At 46.9% G+C, this 22,132-nt stretch overlaps 1 protein-coding gene across 1 annotated transcript; it reads right to left on the bottom strand.

Annotated features, from left to right (window-relative positions):
* Window positions 1-193: 193 nt before the first annotated feature.
* LIMK2 (LIM domain kinase 2) lies at window positions 194-21,549 on the bottom strand. The gene is made up of 15 exons (XM_026859710.1): window positions 21,179-21,549; window positions 16,053-16,188; window positions 14,710-14,819; window positions 14,279-14,467; window positions 13,717-13,822; window positions 12,168-12,364; window positions 11,285-11,471; window positions 8,768-8,854; window positions 7,893-8,024; window positions 7,566-7,622; window positions 7,316-7,381; window positions 6,334-6,508; window positions 4,884-4,939; window positions 2,824-2,981; window positions 194-2,242 (listed from the first exon to the last, which is right to left on the bottom strand). The coding sequence occupies exons 1-15, from the start codon at window positions 21,229-21,231 to the stop codon at window positions 2,086-2,088; spliced, it is 1,866 nt and encodes a 621-aa protein (XP_026715511.1). The 5' UTR covers window positions 21,232-21,549; the 3' UTR covers window positions 194-2,085.
* Between the last annotated feature and the right edge of the window lie 583 nt (window positions 21,550-22,132).

The following is a 22,132-nucleotide window of genomic DNA, read 5'->3' as shown; positions in this document are numbered from 1 at the left end:
CACCAAAACTTGACAACTACTTCCATTTCCATCACATTTTCCAGGTAAATAGTACGATGGAGCACTTGCACAGCCTTGCTGTAGTTCTGCAGATGTGGCAGAGCTCTTTGGCTCAAGAAAGGGAGTTCCAGATGATAGCGCAGGTGCCATTTTGATGTTGCCATTCTGTGACAACAATAGAAACCTTGGAAAGTTACAGCTTCCTGCTTTATGTAACAGAGACGACAGAATCTTGGTTTTCATAGCATACATTTACTGCTTTTTAATTTAGTTAGAACATGGAGCTGTGCAAATCACAGTTCATAAACCCCACCCACACATCACCCAGGACTCTCCCCTTCAGGTGTCCCCTCACAAACCAGCCTGGGAGGGGGAAAGAAAGGGCAAATCCTATTAACAATCCTGAATCCACTGGACCCAGTTTATAGAGGCTCCTCCACTGACTCACAGCAAAGGGAGTCCCCAGTGTTTCTAACACACCACTACACAGACTAAAACCAGCCCCCTCCACACACACCTTTTGTCAGGTGGTGGCAGCTGGTCCCATGTTACTTTACATAATACTTCAAACTCATGGGTAGGGGGAGAGAATCAAAGTAACAGCAAAGACTAACACCCATTCCCCACTGTTCAATACCGAAGGGAGGGAGGGAGAAAGCACACTAAAAATCCAGTTAAACCAATATGTTTGTGAAACTTAAGAGCAGGACTTGAGCCAGCTTTTTGTTCAGTTCTGCCAACCATGTGAGCTACTACAGCAGTAGCTTTCTTCCCTCTCCCACCAAGGGAGGAAGAAGAGAAGTGCTGGAAGAAAATACACCCCTGCCCACCTCCCAGTGACTCCAAGCCCTTTTTTTCTCCCCAAAAGCAGGGAATGACCCTGAGGAAAGTTTCTGCTCAGAGAATCAGCTCAGGTGCTGCTGCAGCAGCAGCTGCAAGAAGGACCTTCAAAGGGAGCACAGCCTGCAGGAAAGGATGAGGTAATGGCAACTGAATTACTAGTTCTCCAGCTGTCATTCCTGGGAGGATGGGACCTTCTCCAACACGTTTTTGTTCATGACAAGTCCATCCTTTAAGTAACCTTGGGCACATGCCCCTTCATCACTGTCCACGTACAAAGTCTGAGCCACTTCAGACCTTTGGCTTTCTGAAGAGCACCTTCTGTCACCTCATGCTGAGAGCTCAAGCAGCTTCAGCACTCCAGGGATGTCCACAGCCAGTGCCTAGTGCAGTTCTACACATTCAAGTTCAAATACTCTCACCTAGGTTAAGGTTCTCGGGCAGGCAAACTCACTGTGCTGGCTCAGGGTCTGAAGATGCTCAAGTGGCTCATCTGCTGCCTGCCTTGTTCACCATCAGGAGGGGCAAGCAGAGCTCAGTCTTAGTGTTTCTAGGCAGGCTTTTGGAGGTATTCAGAGACAGAGGAGGAGAAAACCCACAAAACCAAACCAAAACAAAACTTCATACACACTTCCCCACAGACAAGGTATTTCAGGAGATCTGCCCAGTTCTTGGGGCTTTTCACTCCCTTCCCCGATGCACACTGGAGGCCAAAATCTCAGTGGGTTGATCTGGAAAACACATGCACAAACATACACACAAACACGCTGTCCTGGTGGGGCCTTTTGCTGGATGTTCAATTTCCCTGGCTTTCTGAGCAGGGCATCTGGTGGGAGAAGCATGTCCAGAAGTGCTGCTGGTCCTTGCTCAGAAGTTTCCTACAGCAATTCCCTCCCTGGCAGTCAGGCCAGGGTGGCTTCACAGCTTGCAGCCAAGTTCTAAGGCACCACAGTAAAGAAGCCTGAAAAGGCCAGAGAAACATTTCTCAAGCCAGAAAAATAGTGTTGAGCAGCTTTCCTAGGTGCAGTTGGCAGGAAACGGCCCTTTTTGCTTCTGAAACACGCCAGAAATCCACAGTGAATCAGGTTGTCCAAGAGGAGGGGTGTTGGGTGGGGAGAGAGAGGCAATGCAGCAAACGCACAGCGTGGTGCCCCATTAATGCCCTGGAAGTGGCTGAAGTGCATCTCCCTCCCTGTCCCGCATCTCAGCTCCAACAGAAGTGGTGCAGGCAGCAGGATGAGCTGACTAGGTTGTGTTTTCAGGTAGCTTGTCACGGTTCAGTCCATACTGCACACTCACGTTGTGGTCCAGCTCCTCCAGCTCAGATGGAAGGGGGATGGCAAGTTCTCCCAGGTAGAGAGAGAGAGCTTCAAAGGAGTCTTCCAGCTTGGAAAAAGGGGGCCTAGAAGCAGCAGTGAGGAAATGTGAGTGGGTAAGAGGAAGCAGAACAGCATCTGGCAAGGCTGAACCAGCTGTCCATCCGTGCCCCCATCTCATGCACAGAGGTGTGAGCAGGGACACGATCCCTCCCCATTCAGCTTCTGCAACAGCAAAGATCCCATCTGTCCAGGCTACCTGTTTTTACAGCTGATAGCCAGGGAGGTCTGGCTCTCCTGGAGCCCACCTGGCATCAACACTGGTTTGAAGCTACAAGTTTCACCAGTGAAATCAAACAAATTATTCGCCTTCCAGAGCTGCTGCCAAGGTCTGCCCCTACTTTTTGTACATGAGAAACCCTGAACAATCACTTCTCCTTTACCCTGTGTCTCAGAAATTGTTTCAGAGACCACCACTATATACATCAGTCTGACTCACAAGCTGATGAGTCTTTAGCCTCTCCTCACGTGGAAGCCTTTGAGCATTCCCACAGAAGGTTGGAATACAGCCCTGTTCTACCCTCTGTGCAGAGCGATCCTTCCACCAAGGGGACACAGACACATCCTCCAGGCTTACAAAGAGGAGTCCTGCAGACCCCAAACTTACCTGCTCTCTGGTTCCAGTCTGCAGCAAATAGCAGCCAGAGGGAAAAAGGCTGGAGGACAGTCAGCAGGAACAAACTTCTCCCAGAACAGCTTGACATTAAGGCCAAAATCCAGTGTGCGTGGGAGACAGTCTGGGTCAGCATAAACCTGGCCTATGATCTAGGGAATAATGGGAGGAGCACTTAAGTACAGCAACAGTTCCACAGTTTTAACAAATAGCGAACTTCAGCATCAGGCAGAGGCTCCTTCCAAGTAACAGGGTGAAAGGGAAAGAGCAGAAACTGTTCCTCCTTTCCACTGGGGCTAATTGTGCAAAAGAGTGAGGCAAGGCACAGCACACAGACAAACTTCACATGAAGCTTTTTCAGGACCTGGCAACGTGTGCACTGTTGTGAGGGAAGGCCCAGATGCCTTCTCTTTCTCCCCAGGGTCTCTCTGTTAGAAGATACAGGACGATGTGCATTTCCCAGAGAGCTCAACAGCGTCTGTCTGCTGGGGCAGCTACCGTGTGTATGCTGCTGGGGATGATGCAGGCCCTCCTGAGCGCAGGGAATCGACACACCCTGCGTCGCCATCCCATCTCTCCCCTCTCACACAATCTTGCCACACCATCAGCAGAGCTCCCCTGTCTATAGAGCCTGTCCTGAATGATGCTATGAAGTCAACAGCACCACAAATTCTGAGTTGCTCTGTTCCTGGCAGATTCAACCCCACCCACAGCAGGAGGGTCAGGGTGGAGAGCAGAAAAGCCATCGCCCATGCCCAGGAGGTTGCAGGGAGAGGAAGGGGCTGGGTGAACAGAGAGAAACTCTGCCCCAGCACTTGGCAGTCCCAGCACTCACCACCACGAGGGCACTCCAAGTGTTGTGGGAGGAAAGGAACCCACAGCAGAGAGCTGTGGGGTGATCTGGACTCAGACAAGGTCAATGTTAATACAAACTCTCACATGGGGAAGAGTATTAGGTTTAAAGCCTCATCGGGTATCACAAAAAGGGTGTTATTTATAACCACCCAGGCTTTTCTATGCCAATAACTCAGCAGGACAACCACATCCTGTAAGTAGACAGTGGAACACCCATTATGTATTTTGGCAGGGTTATTTCCTTATCTGTTTGAGTGTGTAACTTCCTTTTTTTAGCATCTTTATTTTGGTGACAAGGAAAATGTTCATAAGCTACTACCCCTTTATTTTTTTCTAGATGAAACAATTGTTTTAATCCCACATACAGATTTTTCAAGTTCCTAAATCTATCACTCACAACCACAACATTCTCTGAGAGGAGGGCCCAGTGTAAACAGAGCTCCAGATGAGACCACAAAGATTTATGCACAGATACTTTCTTTGTCCCCTTCATCCAAACACTGAAGATGAAACTATGCTGGTCTCCCCTGGTATTCCTATAACTGCTGTGTTATCCATATACATAACACCCCCCCTTTTATCTGTTTTTCCACTCTTACACACCTTTTAAACTGAAAATACCTTGCAGCTTTTCAGTGGTCCTCTTTGTTCTGCAGACAGAAAAGCCTGATACAACAGTGAGACTCTGCATTGGCTCAAAGAATCTAAGCCAACAGACTTCAGGGTGCGAGCTTCATTAATCGACCTGCAAAGAGGTTGCAGCTTCCCCTTCTTTGAAGTAAAGTGCCATCTCCAGCAGGGGCCCTGAATTTGCTGAGATTATACAGCTGACTGTTCTTTTAATGAGGCAGTAGAAAAAAGTATCACAGTTTTAGGGAATATGCCTACTTTCGAAAGGATCCCAGGGCTCAGTCAGAATTTGATAGATTTTTTTTTTTACAGTTTCTCTCAGTCCAGGAGGAACCTCTGTATTTCTTTCAGTCCAGGAATGAACTCTCTGAGACCAAGAAGTTACAAGACAGTTACCTTCCTTGAGGGAACAAAGCCTGGGTAAGGTTGTTACTCCCAGCCTAATTCACTGTGTGGTCAGGTCACAGACTGCACACTCACACACGGAGAACTGGCTGATACAGTGTGTGCAAGGAGATGGCAGTGGGGAAGAAGTCCATTAAAGATGCCATATAATGTCCTGGTCTTACCTCACAGAGAACAATCCCAAATGAAAAGATGTCCACTGTCTCATCGTAGCTCTGTCCTGCAGGAAACACAAGACATGCTCAGCTCTGTGAGAAGCAGTTCCTTATCCAGTTATTCCAGGAGCTGCCAGTCCAAAGCTTAACTAAGCCTATTTCCTGGAAGGCCCCAAAACAGGAGACAAAGCAAGGCTTAAATCTGAGCAGGGTCAGCTGCCCCAAGATATGGAAACCAAATGCAATCTTCCTATACATTGCCATCACATACTTTAACACTGCTTCTTTCTTCTATGAGGAAATTACAGGACAAGAGAGGGAAGCCTTGTATATCAGAGATCTGAGCAAATGCAAAGGATAACTATGGAAAAGTTCTGCCCATTCCCATCGACTGCTGTTCTAGTGCACCTCTACAGTGCACCGAGTCAGTGTTCAGCCTCCCCAGCAGCCAGCGAGTGCCCAGTCCCTGCTGCAGTGACTGCAGAGATAATAAATTACACACTGGCAGCACTTTGAATCTGGGAAAGCAGACTGGCTCCAGCACGCCATTCTCTGCTTACAGACACGCCCCTCCCAAGCCAGTATCTGGTAAACAGCCTTGCTTTCAGAGGTGATGTCAGACTACGCTCTTGCTGTTCTCTGACAAATGCCAGGTCTGAGCGAGGCTCTGAGAAGCAGCCTGACTCCAGTATGGCCTGCAGGCCTTGAGAGAAGGAAAACAGAGCAGCACACAAGAAAGCAACATGGAGAAGACTTGAGCTGGGAGAGAGAAGCCCAGTCCTCCCTTCCCTGGTGGACTGTGTTGGACAATACTGATATCACAGCTGGCCAAACTGCCCAACCTGGTCAGACAAACCTGCTTATTACGAGAAAATTGTACCCATTGTATTTTCACCATTACCAGTTTTTCCCCTAAGGGACATAGTTCATCCTTAATGCAACTGAGGGCTGCTGCCAAAACCCAGATTTCCCCGCACTTGGACAACTCCCACCCCAATCCTGAGGCTTCAGCAAACCTGGCAGCACATGGCTTCTTGGATCTACACAACAGCACACATAAGCCTCATCCTGGAGTTTAACGATTCCCTGTCTCAAGGGGCAGTTTCAAAGCACGAGGCTATAACAGAAATTGATCGCAGGTTCAGTCTTATTTCAGGCTTCTTTTGTCTTCCCTGTTATCTGGATGATAAGTTTAGGTCAGCTGCCCTCCTGAAGAATCCTGCTGTCAAGCCAGAGACATTACGTTGGCTGGTACAAAGGCTTATCAGGTCAGGTACTGCAAGAGAAGTGCAGCTACGGTACCTGTGTGTATAAATAAGCTTGCGTATTAGCAGGGCTAAAACCACAGGCTCTAATAGGTTTGGTTGTTATTAGGGCCCAGAAGCTTTCAGTAATCCTATCATCCCTACACCCTGACACAGGCTGTCTCCTCACCTGCGCCCTGCTATCAGTATCTTACCATTCAGCATCTCTGGGGCCATCCAGTACGGGTTGCCAACCACCGTGTAGCGCTTCTTCCTGTCACTCTTGCGTAGGGTTCGTTTCTTAGCAGATGGCTTCTCCAAAGTGGGCTTTTTTCTTTCCTCCACAATCAGCCGAGACAGCCCGAAGTCAGCCACCACCACCGTCTTATCCTACACAAGGGATTTAGTACAAGCCACTGATTCCTCTCAGCTCCTTTCAGGAGCAAAGAGGCTGCAATTCCTGTTGGCTATGCACTGTAAGGGCAACTATCAAGGTTTCCTGCAGCCAGATGACTGTAGCAAGCTGTCTAGACGGGTGTAAGACACCCAATTCACGATCCCAACTCATCATTTCCTCATCTTATTTTCTGTGGGGTCACTCACACGAATACCATCAATTTGGCTACACGTGTCAGGGCAAACCTGGACCTTCCCTTTCAGACCCTCCTATTCTACTTGGCCAAGAATTAACTCAGACATTCATCCTGGGTCGTTTGAAGCCCACATGCTTATCTCATATTCCAGCCAAGTGAACAAGGGCAACGAAGCTACACAAAAATCTTGTGACCTAGCATTTCAAAAAGAGAGAGCGCACACATGCATGCCTCTGCACACTTGTCTGAATCCTGAGTGCCAATAAAAAAAAGTCATCAAGTGGTTTAAAGAACAGAAGCAGCGGTAGAGAATATTTCATAGTTGAGATAAGGAACAGAGCTGTACTAATTCTCATAATGTGACTGTTAATAACAGGAGATGCTACCACAGGAAAGGGGGTAAAAGAACAGAATGAAGAAGCAGTGAAAGCCAGATCAGTCTGGAAAATTCCTACTGAAGATGAAGCACCCTTGTTTAGGGCACTAAAAGCCTCTCTGAAATCAGTTCCACTCTGACAAAAGAGGGAACATCACGTGGAGAAAACCAAGGGAGGAAAATGACAAGGAGCAGCAGCATGCTGTGGGGAACAGGGGTGTTGCTCACCAACTTGATTAGGCAATTGTGTGAGTTCAGGTCTCTGTGAATGATGCACATGGAGTGCAAGTAAGCCTGGAACAGAGGGAAAAAACTTGGTGTTAGGGGTTCCCAGGTGAGTATGTCCCTTCACATTTACAGACCTTGACAACCAGATGCTGGTATCAGGCAGCATCTACCACCCCTCCTAGACCCCCCTGCTGAAGCCGCTAACCCTGACCCTGGGGGTCTGCTCTGGGACAGACACAGCCCGACTCACCATTCCAGAGGCAATTCCTTTGGCAAAGCTGACCTTCTGCTGCCAGGGAAACGGGTCCTGAAAGACAAGTCCTCAAAGGTCAGGGAATGTCTTACCAGCCAGCTGGTGACAGCAATTCCTCTGCAACAGGGGCTCTTACAGCAGTCAGTGAAAGACGATACAGCCCCCAGAAAAAAATGCTTCCTGCCTCAGGCCACCCACAGCTAAGAAGCAGCTTCTCACACAGCTCCAAAGGAGAAGACTAACAACAAGCACCATAAGGCTGGTACAACCAACAACACACTGTCAGCCTTGCTGAGTAGAGGCCTACCAGGCTTCCACACTCACCGCATTGCGGAGGAAGTCCTTCAGGGTGCCCCCCTCAATGTACTCAGTGAGGAGATTCAGCTTCTTGTCCTTGTACAGTACACCGATGAACTTCAGGACATTGGGGTGATCCAGGCTGCGCATCACTTTCACCTGGGAAGCAGAGACATCCCACCCCAAAGGAGAGAATGGAACAGGTCCGGACAGATCCGCTTGGTGTGACAAGCGCTCCAATGATGGAGGTCCCCTCCAGGGATCACAGAGTACACTCAAAACCCAACCTTAAGGCAGTCAATTTAACTGTTACCTCTTCATTTTCATGCTGTGCAATTAACCTGATCTTAGTCTTTAAGGAGAGCACCCTTGAGTCTGGCTTATTTTTAAGAGACAGGAGCTGTCCAGGGCAGCTATATGGTCTGTGCTGTGTGTGTCAGAGCCGGAATTGCAGCATCAGGTGTTCAGGGACATATCTTTATGCTAAATCTGACTTTGAAAAACATGGTAGGCAGCCACCAAGAAAACAGTTTAGCTTAAATACAGCAGGAGTCTTAAATATCTCACAGATACTGGCCCTCATAATTTGTATTTATGCACAATGCTCAAGGGATAAATCCTTTATGTATTGCACAGCTCAATTTGCCTCAGACTCAGGCTGCTTTTTATCATTGAAAAATTAATGAACTGGGAGCTGAATCCATGTCTGTTGCTCAGAGCGAGTCAGTCACAGTTCACTGCAGCAAACATTCAGCTCATGTCAGCTTTTTCCTCTGTGATGTTTCCCTCCTCAGCGCCTTGATTTCTGCCAGGTTGCTGGCATGATCACTCTCTCTCTGGAGAAGATGGAAGAGAATTCCACCACACTACTGGCTCAGGAACTTTTGAAATCTTGCTCCTACCTCTGTCAAGAAAGTCTTCTGTGTTTCCTCATCACAGCGAATCAGCTCCTTCATCACCATCACCTTTCCTGTTGCTTTGTGGGTCACCTGGTGGAAACAGAAACCACAACTACAGGCAAGGTTCAAGAATACATAGCTCCAATGCTCTTGGAACTCTTCTGAAAGAGAGGGTAACATTCCCCTCCAATCAGACAGGAATATAGATGGGAGAAAACTCAGAGCCCAGGAATCTGCAGAAAACTGCATAAAACTTCTCATTTCAGAATTCAGCAAAAGATTCTGTACGTGAAACAAACTACCTAAAGCTGATATAGGATCATACCAAGAGATCAACAGCATCCCAAGAACCAGAGCTGAAGTCTCCACTTTAGGTAACATAGGGCTGAGCATGCACACAGGCTGTCAAAGCCTCTGAAGGCTTCGGTGCCATACTTGTGCATGCCTCAAGTTCCCTTACAGAAAGTCCTTGCCCAGCGTGATGCTCACGTTTTGTACACAGCACCTAACAACTACACTCTGTATCAGTGAAGGAATCATCGTTTGCTTGCAACAGAAACCAAGCCAAACAATCCAAAACCACATTACTATGTGCTTTGGTTTTATGGGGACTCCAAAGCCTGGTGCTTTCTGATGAACTTATCAAACTTACTCATGTGCAAGCGGAACCAGGATGCACAGGCTGTTCAGTTATGGTAGGAAGCAGTTATTTCATCATGCTCCTTGGGAGCAGTGTATTGCACCTGCAAGGAATGTCCCAGAATGGTGACAAATACACAGAAATCCACCATAAACGTCAGGCAGTATATTTCCTGGCTCTCAACATGGAAAACATTTCCAGTTCCTCAAGAGCCATTTGCTTGTATCCAACTAGTTCCTGGCATTTTGCTGTGTTCTAGAGGTTTCTTTTAACCAGCTCTGCCTTGCTTGCATGAAGTACATGAGTAAGTAGAAAGGGTCCAAATTCTGGTGAGCGTGTTTTCCTGGAAATCCTCTCCCTTTCAGTTGCTTAACTTGGACAGTTCAGTCTCCAGGTAACTAAACTACCACCTTCCCTCTGGGAAGAGAACTATTGTAACCAGATACAGTACTTGTTGCATCAAAACCAGTCAATCTGAAGCTCAAGAAAGGTGTCACTTTTTTGCCTCATACCCTTTTAAAAAAAAAAACCCTTTCAGAAAACCTCCAGAACTGCAATCCAGAAGATAAGACCCAGTTATAGTATTTAGGAAGCTTATGAGCTCTTGCAAACACTGTGACATACTAGTTCTGTTTAGAACCATGGGACATAGCAAGCCTGATATAAATGGAATACAAATGCATGGATAACATGGATAACAGAAGCAAAAGTACAATATTCTTCTGCTCCCATTTGAAATCAAGCATCCATATACAAGTATCGAGCCAGGGAACACTACACATTTCAGCCAGGGACATAAAAGCCAGGGACATCTAATACCCAAAGATAAAGGGACGTGAAGAGACAAAGACAAGACAAGGCTAAGTGCAATTCTTAAGCTGGCATACCAGAAAAACTGAAATGTGTCATCATGAAACTCCAAGAGGGCAATTTTAACTCCCAGAGCATGCACCAGAACAGGATGGCTATCAGGTAATTTGAGCAGAAAATAAATGCCTTTGTGCCATTAACTGTGGGGACGCAGATGACAAAAGCATGCGAAAGAGGAAAGGTTCTGCTTACCTGGACCTGTTATTTCTCTATGAGCAGAGGAGAAGAGAAATATGCTCATTAGTATGGATCAAAAGTATTGGATTTGTAGTACTGGCTCACTACCTCCCATGGAAGCATGAGATGAGTATGGTGGCTGGATGTCTGAAATTTATATAGGTGTAAGGAAAGAAGTCCCATAACATGGTGAACAGCAATCTGAGCACCGAGGAGCTCACAGCACCATAGTGAGGCAGAGGAAGCTGCTCCCCGATGCTGTTGGGGATGCCAGGATAGGAGCTGGTGAAGCACCCCCAGTCAAGACCAGAGAACTTAAATACAAGAGAATGGAGACTTTAATTGTGAGAGTCATGAAAGACCTGACTACTACCACCACATTGACAAGCCATTTAGGCTCTGCTGGGGGTTCAGAGACAGTCACCACATCAGCCTGGCAAACCCCCAAGCATGCTACACTAAGGGTGGGTGAGAAATGCTGCACTGGGGAGTTCACTGCACCTCTTCAGAAGATGCTCATAAGAAAAAGTGTTACTTGTTCCCCACTCTCCCCACCTTACCCAGGTGGTTGCCGTGACACCAGCACCCTGGAGCTCTAAACCTAACTCAGGAGATGAGTATGTATGGCCAAGGTTGACATTCCGAGGGGACAAAGTCAAATCCACCTGCAGCCAGAGACACTCACGGTCAGGGAATGAAACAGAGAAATGGATCTCACTGAGCAAACCACGTGAGTTCCAAGACTGATCGCTATCAGCAGGGTGAAGGATCCTGAGGTAAGCAAACATTGCAGTAATCAACGTAAATGATGAATGTTTGGGGACTTCCCTCACCTTGATTGCTTGTCCAAAAAATCCTTTTCCCAGAACTTCGCCATGGATCAGGTCACAGGGCCGGAAGATTTGCTGGGAGCAGCTAGAAGAGGAACGTAGGGATTCAGAACGACTGATGTCACGGCTCAGAAGGAGTGGTTCCTTTGGAGAACTGGGGCCAGGAGACTTAGAAATGCTGTTACTTCGCCTGGAAAACAGGAGACGGGAAGATCAGGGAAGCTGGTAGGAGACTTTTGGTCCAGCATATGCCATCATTAGCTCCTAAGGGATCCGTCTCTGGACGTGCTTTAGTGCTCTTCATATCGCAAAAGCCAGATGCTCTCCCAGCACTGGTGGAAGCTGTTTACAAACCTAGAGCAGCTTCCAAGCCAGAGCTGCCTAACAACAACACATCTCCTACTCCTGCACTGTCAGAGGTCTGTGAACAGGAGGAGGAAGCTCTGAAGACACACAGCACTTGCTATCTCTAAACAAAGGTTAAAACACTCATAAATGACTAAATGAGTGACTGAGTGCCCCAGTCTAGGAAGACAAGGTTTTTCCCCAAGTCCCAGATCTCAGCCATATTCCCCTTAAGGACACATTCTTCCCCAGCCGTTTAAGGCTGGTAAAAATCTGACCTTTACATTTTCTAACTGTAAAACTTAGCAGCTTTTTCATGTTAAAAGTTGAGCTCCTTATTTTATTAAGGAAAGTCTGCCATCCTGACAGGGAATGGGGAGAGAATCTAAAGCTCTCTAGTGCTTTATACCAAGGTTCATCTCAGAGATGAGTCACGTCTCTGCAGTCCTTTGCAGTCCCAAGACCTAGGCACAGAGCAGCCCGGCCAGGCAGCACAGGGCCAAGGCAAGCTAGGTCAGAGGCAGCACCTCCAAGTCTGTACCTGAGGGAGCGCCGTCGGAGCGTTCCTTCCAGATTCTCCTTGATGTCCAGTGGAGAAAGGGAGCGTGGGGAAATGGGCGGCTTTATGTGGGTGGGAAGTCGGGAGTCCAGACGGAGCCTGTCTAAGCGCTGTGAGACGGGGTCGTGCTCTATCAGCAGCTGAAGTGTCTGGCTTGTCTTGCGAATCAATTCCTCCACCTGAAAACAAACCAAAGGACAGGATGATGGTAGAAAGGAGGAACACAAATGACAGGAGATAGAGGAGACACAGCAGAATGCCCCTTAGGAGTCAGAGTAGAGAGTTCAGTGAGATCACCCCATAGTTGTGGTTTAGCTGTGCACACCACAGCTGTCTACCAGACAAATCAAGCAGCAACACAGAAGTTCCTTATGCTATCCAAATCCTCTTCTTTCTGGTCAGCTACAAGTGACCTAATCAAAAAAGATGTGGACAGGCCAGAGAGGGCCCAGAGAAGGACCACAAAGATCATCAAAGGACTGGGAAGCCTGGCATGTGAGGAAAGGCTGAGAGAAGTGGGTTTGTTCAATCTTGAGAAGAGAAGGCCTAGGGGACACCTTATCACCCTGTTCCAGTATTTCAAGCATGGCTACAAAGAAGATGGAGACTCCCTTCTGACAAGGAGCCACATAGAAGAGACAAGGGGTAATGGGTACATGTTACTCCTGAGGAGATTCCAATCAGACACAAGAGGAAAATTTTTCACAATGAGAACAAGCAGCCACTGGAATAATCTCCCCAGGGAAGTGGTGGATTCCCCAACATTGGTCACTTTTAAGATTTGGCTGGACAGGGGCTGGGCCATCTTGTCTAGATCATGCTTTTGCCAAGAAAGGTTGGACCAGACGATCCTTGAGGTCCCTTCCAACCTGGTATTCTATGAAACACTTTTTTTCTTCTATTTCTGAGAAGTGTTCAAAAACTACACAAGCTTCCATCCTGAACAGTGCTGCAAAAACCAGCTTTATCTGAGACATGTTTACTGTGTTCCTACTGTTCTCTTCAGCACTAACCATAAATAAAACCCTTGCACAGTGAAAGTAATGGTGGTCTCAGTATACTCTTGCAGCATCACCTGATATCTGTATAAAGCATTTAATTGTAAATACGGACATGAAATACTTTTTTTGCTCTGGAAAATTCATTCCTAGGATCAGCTGAACCTTTATCTATTAGCAGTTGCCTCTAAAAGGATCAGGACAGTGGAATTCACTAGCAACACATGAACAGTCTTCACAGTCTCTCTGTCCTCTGAGATGTCACAGCCCTACAGCCCTACACTTTTGTTATTACCTCCCTTCATGTTTGAATGCCACAAAATCAGAACTGCACCCTAACTGCATTTCCATCTGTTACATTTTCCTCTTCAGCCAGAAGGGGTAGCAGAGCTTGACTTCATTTTTTTCCTGCTGTCAGCATGAGTACTCTGGGTGTACACACACTGGAGGCAGAGCGGGAGAACAGTGCTGAGAAGCAGAAAAGCTGTAGGAAGGCAGAGGAGAAGGAGGCTTCAGAACAGAACTCTACCCACCTCCTCCACCTGTAACGTACGAATAGGAGCTCCGTTAATCTCCAGGATACGATCTGCAGGGTGGATGGCGTTTCGGACATCTGGGCTGATGTGCATCCTGTTAACTCTAAACATGGGAATTATAGTGTGGGGGAAGTCAGTTTAGCCAAAAGTATAAAAAATATTTGATCTCTGATCCTTCCCTCATATTGGTATCCTGAAATGAAACAATGCTAATCTACCAACACAGGAAGGGACCCTTAGACCAAGCGCTTAGGTCTGAGCTGGTTTGAGGAGAGCTCTTCCATTTGCCCAATGGTAAAAACTGTTAGTCCATGCAATTCACCAAATGTTTTGTGTTCAGTGAAGGACATAGCACTGAGAAATAAAGCTGTCAATTAAGGTTGTCACAAGAGCGAAACGGAGACTGAACACAAATGGCTATTAGCCAACACATGTCCCTGTTGTGCCAAGACAGATCCCCTTAGCAGTTAAAGCAACTGGCAGGACAGGAGCGCTGCAGAATTTTTACCAGCTCCCTCTGCACAGACAAGTACCTTGCACACAACCTTGTCATACTCACTCTTTCACCTGGACACCAGTGGCATAGCTGGAGCAGCCACCTTCAACAGACACAGAGAAGCCCCTCTTGCCATCAGTAGCTGCTGGCATGGAGATGAGGGTCAGCGTATAAGGCAGCTGCTCACGCAGAGACTCAGTGGAGTGTTTTTCTATCATCGGTGTCAGCACAATCTGGTTATGGCATTTTCCACTAAAAGAAGTGAAGAAAGTCATTATGACAGTGTCCTGTGCCTCCCTGCCAAACTCACACTTCTAAATTCTCTTATTGACCATAAGCTATAGTTTTTAGTGCTTACACCAGTCCTTCCTCCCTCCCTCCCAAGGCAGCTTCGTGGCATTCCTAGCATTCAGCTGAACCACGCTGAGCCAGCTAAACATGGCTTACACTTACAGCAGGGAGCAACTCTGGCAAGGCGGGCAGCTCAGTCTTACCAGTAGAGAGTGGAATGTTGCACCAGTGCGTAAGTGTCCCCATCTTCAATGATCACTTTGCAGCTCATACAAGCAAAGCACTCAGGGTGATACTTGTATTCGCCAGCCACCTACAGACAGAAAAAGGAGTAGCTTAGTAGGGCCAAAATCCACCAGCACATGCAGCTTTCCTCTCTAATTATTGTGTTCCTTCAGATCGCAAAGTCAAGTAGCAGTTTTTTACTGGAGAGTTCTACTAGCCCATTCTACCTTTCCTGAACCCAATCATTTGCAAAACTTCTCCGAAACAAACATGTCAACATGCAAAGCAAAGCTCATGTCCCAGGAACCTCTGCTATATTTGGCAGCTGCTCAACTATCAAAAATAGTTGATAGTCTACTGCAGACTTGTAAACAAGATATTAAACCCTCCTGTTCAGTTGCTCTTGGCAAGATAACTAACGTTACGCCTGAATTAATAAAGCTGAAAGGGCTTTTTTTTTTGGCAGACAGGCAATGCACAAATTCAGATACTTTACCAGCCAGCTGACAGAAAAAAAAAAAAAAAAGTGAGCTCAGACTGAAACAACAAAATACCTTTAAAGAATATTTTTATTCACTAATCTGTTTTTCTATTTGCCTTACGAGAATTTCCCTTACTGACAGTATTTTGCAAAGACTTCTGCAGGCAATGAGAAATTGTCTGCGCTTTTCTCAGTACTTCCCTTTGAGGTAGCAATCATATTACTGAGTATGATGCTGCTTTTATTTAGGCCCTAGAAGAATAATGGTTATGTTTCATTCTTGACAGTTTTAAAGGTTCAATATTTGCAAGGTTGTGGCAAGGAAGGGAACATTTAGGTGAGCCCCATGTTGTGCAGGCAGAATTCAATGCTTCAAAGCAACTGGGGCTAACACCACTTCAAGACACTGTCAGCCAGAAAACCACTCTGGCCACAGTCCAGGTGGGACTTGGACGGCAACCTTCCCCAAAGCCAGAACCTGCTGCTTATCCTGAGCCGAGTAGTTTGACTCTGCAGTGCAGTGGAAAATCACCCCATGGAGACACTGAGGCACTGTGCTACAGAAACTGAACAGATGTCCCCTTAATCACCTTTCTACTTCTCATGCCTGTGCAGTTCAGCACCTTCTTTGCTTCAGATCCTCACAACTCCCTCCTTTAAGAGCTACCCCAGTTCTAGAAGATGCACACACAAGCCTCATTTCTAGATTAGAGTAGTAAGGAGACTTACTACCTTCAGTTTATTTGGTTATCTGAAGAGCTAGGGCAACTCCCAACCAAGTTTGAGGAGCTGGAGGTGGGCATGTCCTGCCTCCAGGCAGGAGTCCTTCAGAGTCCTTACCATCACAGGTCCAGTCATCAGCAGAGAGCAGCCATGGCAAGATTCCCCAAACTTCCCCCAGTAGTCTTTGTGACAGTACAGCTTCCCATCTTTCTCATAGTACCAGTTAGTGAGGGGATCCTGACATTCAGAGCACCTTGAAGGAAGCAAAGGAACAAAGTTCCAGTTGGCATCAAGTCACAAATCAATTAAAAAGATCCTCTCCTGCATGGAGAAAACATTCAGCAGCAGTTTACCACCAGCTCTTCTAGTTACGGATGTACTAAACAACTCTATTTTCCAATGCTGTTTCAACTGAAAATTAGCACCAAAGCCAAGGTTTGTAAGCAGAAGTGGTATCGACCAATACAAAGCGAAAGACAAGCTTCCAAAGGTTAAAGCAAATCCCATCTATTTAGTAAAACACAACAGTAGGTTTATAAATTCTGCCTTAGAAATTTTGCTCCTCTGCTTGCTCCCTCTTCCCAGAGGCAAGCCTCCAGCTGCAGAGCTGCCCAGCACACTCAGCTATGTTTCTACTTAGTGTTTCTGTAGTATCACACCATCTTGTTTCACAGCACCCATCTCCTCAGCCTGTTTAGGAAGGGGAACAGAGGGGCAGGACCCACTTCCTTAGGCAACACAAAGCCAGTTTTGCACTAACGTTTGTGGAAAGTCTTTCTATTCTTCTGTAAGTAGACCTCTCCCAAAAGGTCGACTGCAGTCCATTTGAGGGAGAGCTTTCAAAGCAGCTCATCCTTTGAGCTCCACATACTTACTGCATCCACCAATTAACTGTGATGTAAGCCCTCCATCTCTCCCCACCAATTGCTCTACCTTTCCTCCTGCTGATGACAGTGCATGAGAAAAAAAACCCGCAAGCAAGCAACCAAAAAAACCCCCAAATTAAACTATTTAATTTAATAAAGGGAGTCTCAAAATCAATGGAGTATCAGCGTCAGCTTCGATTTCAACAAGGAACCATTATTAATCCTCTATCCACACCCCCAAAGAAACAAACAAACAACTGCCCTCCCCCCCAAAAAAATCTAAGGAAAAAGATGCAGCAGTTCTATTGCAGATACCATTTTAGCAAATCACAAACAGAACACCAATCTTCAGACTTCCTGAACACTAAATAATCCTGCCTCAGCAGGATGCACTGGGCAAGGGAGTTTAACTTCTGCAGCGTGGAGGTGTGACTTAATGGAGAGATAAGGCACAGACAGCAGTTGCATCACTAAAGATTGTTCCATTAGCCCTGGGCAGCATGTTCTCAGACTTTAAAAGGAAAATTAGTCTGATATTGGCCATTTCTTGAGTGCAGCATCCAAGGTGGGTTAGTCACCAATAACTGGTTCAAAGAAACACCCCAAGGACCAGTGTTGTCAGTACAATGCTTTCCCAAAGGTGGAAGGAACAGCATCTTCTGCTCCTTACCCCAACAACTGTCCCAGTTATTGCGCTGGAAGGGAACCCATGGCACTGGGGTGGGGTTTAGGTGGGTGCGTGCCCTCCTGGACAACAGCCTCTCTGTGGCACCCAATGCACTGAAGTCAGCTAGTGGCAGTGAAGGGACACTTTTTATGTGCTCCCAGGTCTAAGATGAGAGCTACTGTTGACTTTACCTTTCACAAGTTTCCTGAAAGCTTATTTGTGCCAAAGACATTCCTTGTAAACTCCACCAGCTTGTAATGAGCGTGATGATATGTGAAGCTGGTCGTGCTCCAACATGGAGAGAGTTATTTGCTCCATCTCAAGAGACTGCAAAGGAACAAGATGAAGCTGCTTGTAAGCAGCCTATGGTTTTAGGGGAAAGCACACCTCATGAGGTATTTAGTGCCATACCCTACCCTCAGGAAAATTGCTCCTTCTGATGTATTTGGCTTTTACAGTGTTTGTTCTCCCAGCTGAGGAGCTCCAAATCCTTCCTCCCCTTCCCTCAGCGATGGAAAAGAACTCCAGCACGTGCAACAGGCCCTGCCAATTTTGTCTGAGGCAGGGGGAGCAGTAACTTAACAGGGCTCTACATGGTACATGCATCATTACAGCCTCAGCCTTGGGGCAGTCATGGTTACACCCTGCTCATGGTATGCAAGAGACCTAGAGGGCATTGCAATGCATTTTGCCTTCAACCACTAGCCTTTGGCTTTCATTTCCCCTAAATACCCCACGCTGAATGATCAAGTAGGTGAGTGGGAGGGAGAAAGAGCAAGTGGAAACTAACAGCAAAGATTTCTATCACCTTGTGGCAGGAACACCTGGCTCAGCATGGGCAAATCGGATCTCTCAGACTTCGCCGACTTCTGTGTGCATGCCTGTACCAGTGCATGCTCCAGGAGTGATTACATCTTCAAACAGGGAGCTGTGACCAGACCTGCACTTGGGATGCAGACAGCAATAGGACTTCAAGACATGGCTTTCCATCTAAATTCTCTCCAAGCAGGTGATTGGTTAGTTGGCTGGTTTATTTATTTCTTTTTAAGCACAACACTTTCCTTTCCTCACCCCTCTTCAATTTAACCTTTTACCACTTCTTTTTCTCCCTAAGAAAATATAAAATTTCTGTAAAAGCAACACAACTGCAATCCTGATTAGATAGGTTCCAAAAGATAATGTGCACTTGTCTTCCCTTTACCTTTCCCTGTTTCTTCATGGTTTGATTCCAACCTTACAGCACTTTGATCAGTTTGCTTCCACCCGGAAACAAGCACTGGTATCTAATTTGCAACACACCCATAGCAAAATGAAGGTGAGGGGGTGGAGCCAGCAAGCAGTCAGTTCTTTGCTATGCAATTAAACAAATCTGGGCAGGACAAGTTTGCAGCTTAAGGCTCAGAGCCCCACCCAGGGCAATGAGGCAACAGGAACAAAGCCACCAGCCCCAGCGAGGCTAGATGCTGGTAATGGCTCCAACTGGCCACTTCGTTAATCAGTGCCAGCAAGAGGCCCCTATTGCCAAGCAGCACCTTCTGTATTTACCACGCATTTTATAACATAGAAAAGGCTTTGGAGTTGCCAGGTGTGGAGAACTGGCTGACAGCACACAGATATAGTTTCAAGACCTGTTTCAATTTTCCTTCACCCAAATGATAAAGGCATCACATGATTGTTCCACGTGACTCTCATGGAAGAGATATGTCAGAATTTTATCACAGAAGATATGTTACCACTCCTTCCTTTCACTCCTCACTGGAGTGCGTGGCACTGCAGCACTGCCTTTGCCAGGGCTCACACCAGCGGAGGCAGGAATACAATTACTTCTACATGTATTAAGCAAGCTAATCTTTGTCAGTTACCACAACCAAAAGAAAGGAAGATTTCGTGCTCCTCTGTCTTTTATAGATTAGAAACCGCTAATTTTCTCCTAGATGATTTGCTATTCTTATTACAGAGTAACAAAGCATGGTAATCAAGTTTCTTGGAGGACTGGTAACAGCCATACTTGACACGTTTCCTCATGCTGCTCACACACCATGTTCACAGTCCCATACATTATGATTCTCAGCTTCCCAGCCTTAGCTATAAAGATTAATCTGCCTGATAGCCATCCTCCAAGAACCACAGGCAGCATCTGGATGCAATGTTCAGCTTCAGCTGCCCTGTTGCAGAGCAGGTGCAGAAAGAGTTCACAAATCGCTGCTTGATGGCTACTTGGTGGTGGGGGTGGGTGGGTAGGAGGATCAGGTCACAACAGGTAACCAGCCTGGTTTTCAGCGAGATGGGAGATTCAATTCATGCGGCATCTCTTTTACATCTAAATGAAAGCCAATACCTTCATGGAAGCAAAGACTTCCCTGGCAGTAAAGAGACAGATCCCTTTGAGAAGGGCTCATTAATAAAATGCACCCCTCACACACACTGTCAGGCTAGATCAGTTAACGCTGGACAAGCTCGAAAGAGCCGTGGTTCCAATTCTGCAGGCAGAGTGCAGGAGAGGACAGTCACACAGACAGAAAGCTGCAGAATAAAATATAACTCCAGTCCCAGGTAACCCAAAGGCTTCTCACCCAGATTTAGCAGAAGTGTGTGCACTGGCTACATAAGAGACACTAGGCACGGAAGATCAGATGCTAGAAAACAGACTAAGTATTAGAAGACACAATATTTAAGCTCTGAAGATGCAAACCCGTTTGTACACACTTAGGAGAAAGTGTATCCATGGCTCACCATGATGCACGACATATATTACAAATAATGAATGTCTGCTCACTTTCCTTCTGAAAGCAGATGCTGTTTCAGAAAGTTGCCTAAAGCAGCTTAGCAACTATGCAGCAGTGTTTACTCCTATCCTAGACTATTTTAACAAAAGGCTCCTTACTCCCAAACCAGTACAAAAGTGTTTGCAGGAACAGGATCAATAATGAGCAAATCCGAGTGGAGAGGATAGGAGAGAGACAATGAAACTGCAAGCTGTGCCTTTCCCCCTGCATTCACCTTATCAGCACATCAGCGTCAGTCACCACCGTGGCTGTGTTCAGCCGCACTAACAGTTTTCACTATGGAGATGTAATGCAATCAAAGCCTTATTCAGTAGCTATCGCCTTTCTCAAGCCTCATTTGTTCAACTGGACCAAGAACAGTTGTTAATATAATCCAAAGTATCACAGGAAAAGAATCCTTTCCACATAAGGGGAGTATGCTGCTTGTCCCTAGTTACCTGCAAAGTACTTGATTTCTTTTCTCAAACAAGATTATACACTGCCTCGCTGCAGATTAAATCACCTTCTTGAACTCCCAAGAGCAGCACCTCACCTCACCCAAGCACAAGTAGCTCTGGAGGAGCCATAAGCAGCAGCAGCCACAGAAATCTCATTCCTCTGGCAGGGGAACAAAGCCCAGGGATGGGGCAAAGTGGCCTGTGCAGTGTGGCTCTGGAAGACAGCTGCTTGCCTGGGCTACACCAGCACTGCCTCACCACACAGGTGCCATCCCCTCGTACCAGAGAGCTGCAAAGAGACTGGCAGTAACAATCTTCCCTGTCGACTCCTCAAAGCAAGACAGGATCCCAGCTTCAGGCCAGCTGTTCCCTGTACACAAGCGCTGGACTTTATTCTTCACGCCTCACACACTAACTGCTTAGGACAGCATTGCGGGGGGGAAAAGGCCACTTTGGAGGTCCACTGCTGATCCTGCTCAAGACTTACCGAAAGGGATCCTTGGGAGCGAAGTAAGCTGGGGCAGACAAGTAACTTCCCATCTTCAACACTGGATAAACCGGCTCAGCCACAAACTTGTCCAACGGCCTCTGAACAGCTCTGTTCTGCCAACATGGCAGCAGCCAGTGCTCATTCAATCTTGCGCTGATTCAGATACTTCACCTCTCTTTGAAGCTGCCCAAGGAATGCCAGGTCTCTCGGCTGCTCATTCCTTTTCAGATTTTTCCTGGCTCCCATGGCTAAAACCATCTTGTCCTGCACCCAGCAGCAGCGGCTCCCTTGGGAAGGGCAGAATAACTGCTGGCCCGGCTAGTTGGACATGCTTCTGCAATAGTTCTTGCGAGCTCTGCCGCCTGCTAACTATTGTCAAGTTTTCCCTTCTCTGGTTCCACCCAAGGGTGGGAGGGGAGGAGGAGCCATTGCAGGAGGACAGCGTGTGGCTACAGAGCCTGAATAAGCTCTACTTCTTCACAAGGGGTGGGGCTTTGATCCACAGAGGGGCTGCCTTAGTAAGTGCTGAAAGATAGCAGCTTTTGCCAAAGTAAGAGACCAAGTGCATAAACGCGAAACTGCTCTTTGCAGCAGTGGCACATTCTGACAGAGAAGTCAAAGAACGCAGAGTCCGACGAGTACAACTAGCCACATCTCCAAACACATCCAGTTAACATTTACTGCATACTGGCCTAAGTCCCTCCCAGTGAGTGGGGCTGTACTACCTTCACAGTACCTACAACCTGTTCATCCTCTTGCAGGAGGTAACTCACGGTGTGCTTCATCCAAGGAAAAATAACTTTCTTTCCAACACTGTTTTAACAGAGGTCCTTTCAATCCTTTAACCTAATCTTCATCTGAATGGAAGCTGAGAGGTATAAATCAGCACTCTCTCCGGCTTGCAGCACATGTAGTCATAACATTTTGCTTGCTCTGAAGCCAACCATGATC

The sequence above is a fragment of the Athene cunicularia genome (assembly GCF_003259725.1).
Source record: "Athene cunicularia isolate RWA chromosome 15 unlocalized genomic scaffold, athCun1 chr15_part1, whole genome shotgun sequence".
Taxonomy (NCBI): domain Eukaryota; kingdom Metazoa; phylum Chordata; class Aves; order Strigiformes; family Strigidae; genus Athene; species Athene cunicularia.
Note: the sequence above shows the minus strand (reverse complement) of the source record. Positions and strands in the feature narration are given on the sequence as shown.

Bases quoted from the DNA above. Each gene is read 5' to 3' on its own strand.
- LIMK2 (XM_026859710.1), bottom strand. From the start codon at position 21,231: ATGGGAAGTTACTTGTCTGCCCCAGCTTACTTCGCTCCCAAGGATCCC. The intron at 11,472-12,167 runs GTACAGACTTGG...CCTGTTTTCCAG, and splicing joins CTCCGACGGCGCTCCCTCAG to GCGAAGTAACAGCATTTCTA. The intron at 8,855-11,284 runs GTGAGGGAAGTC...TGTTTCCACCAG, and splicing joins TTTTTGGACAAGCAATCAAG to GTGACCCACAAAGCAACAGG.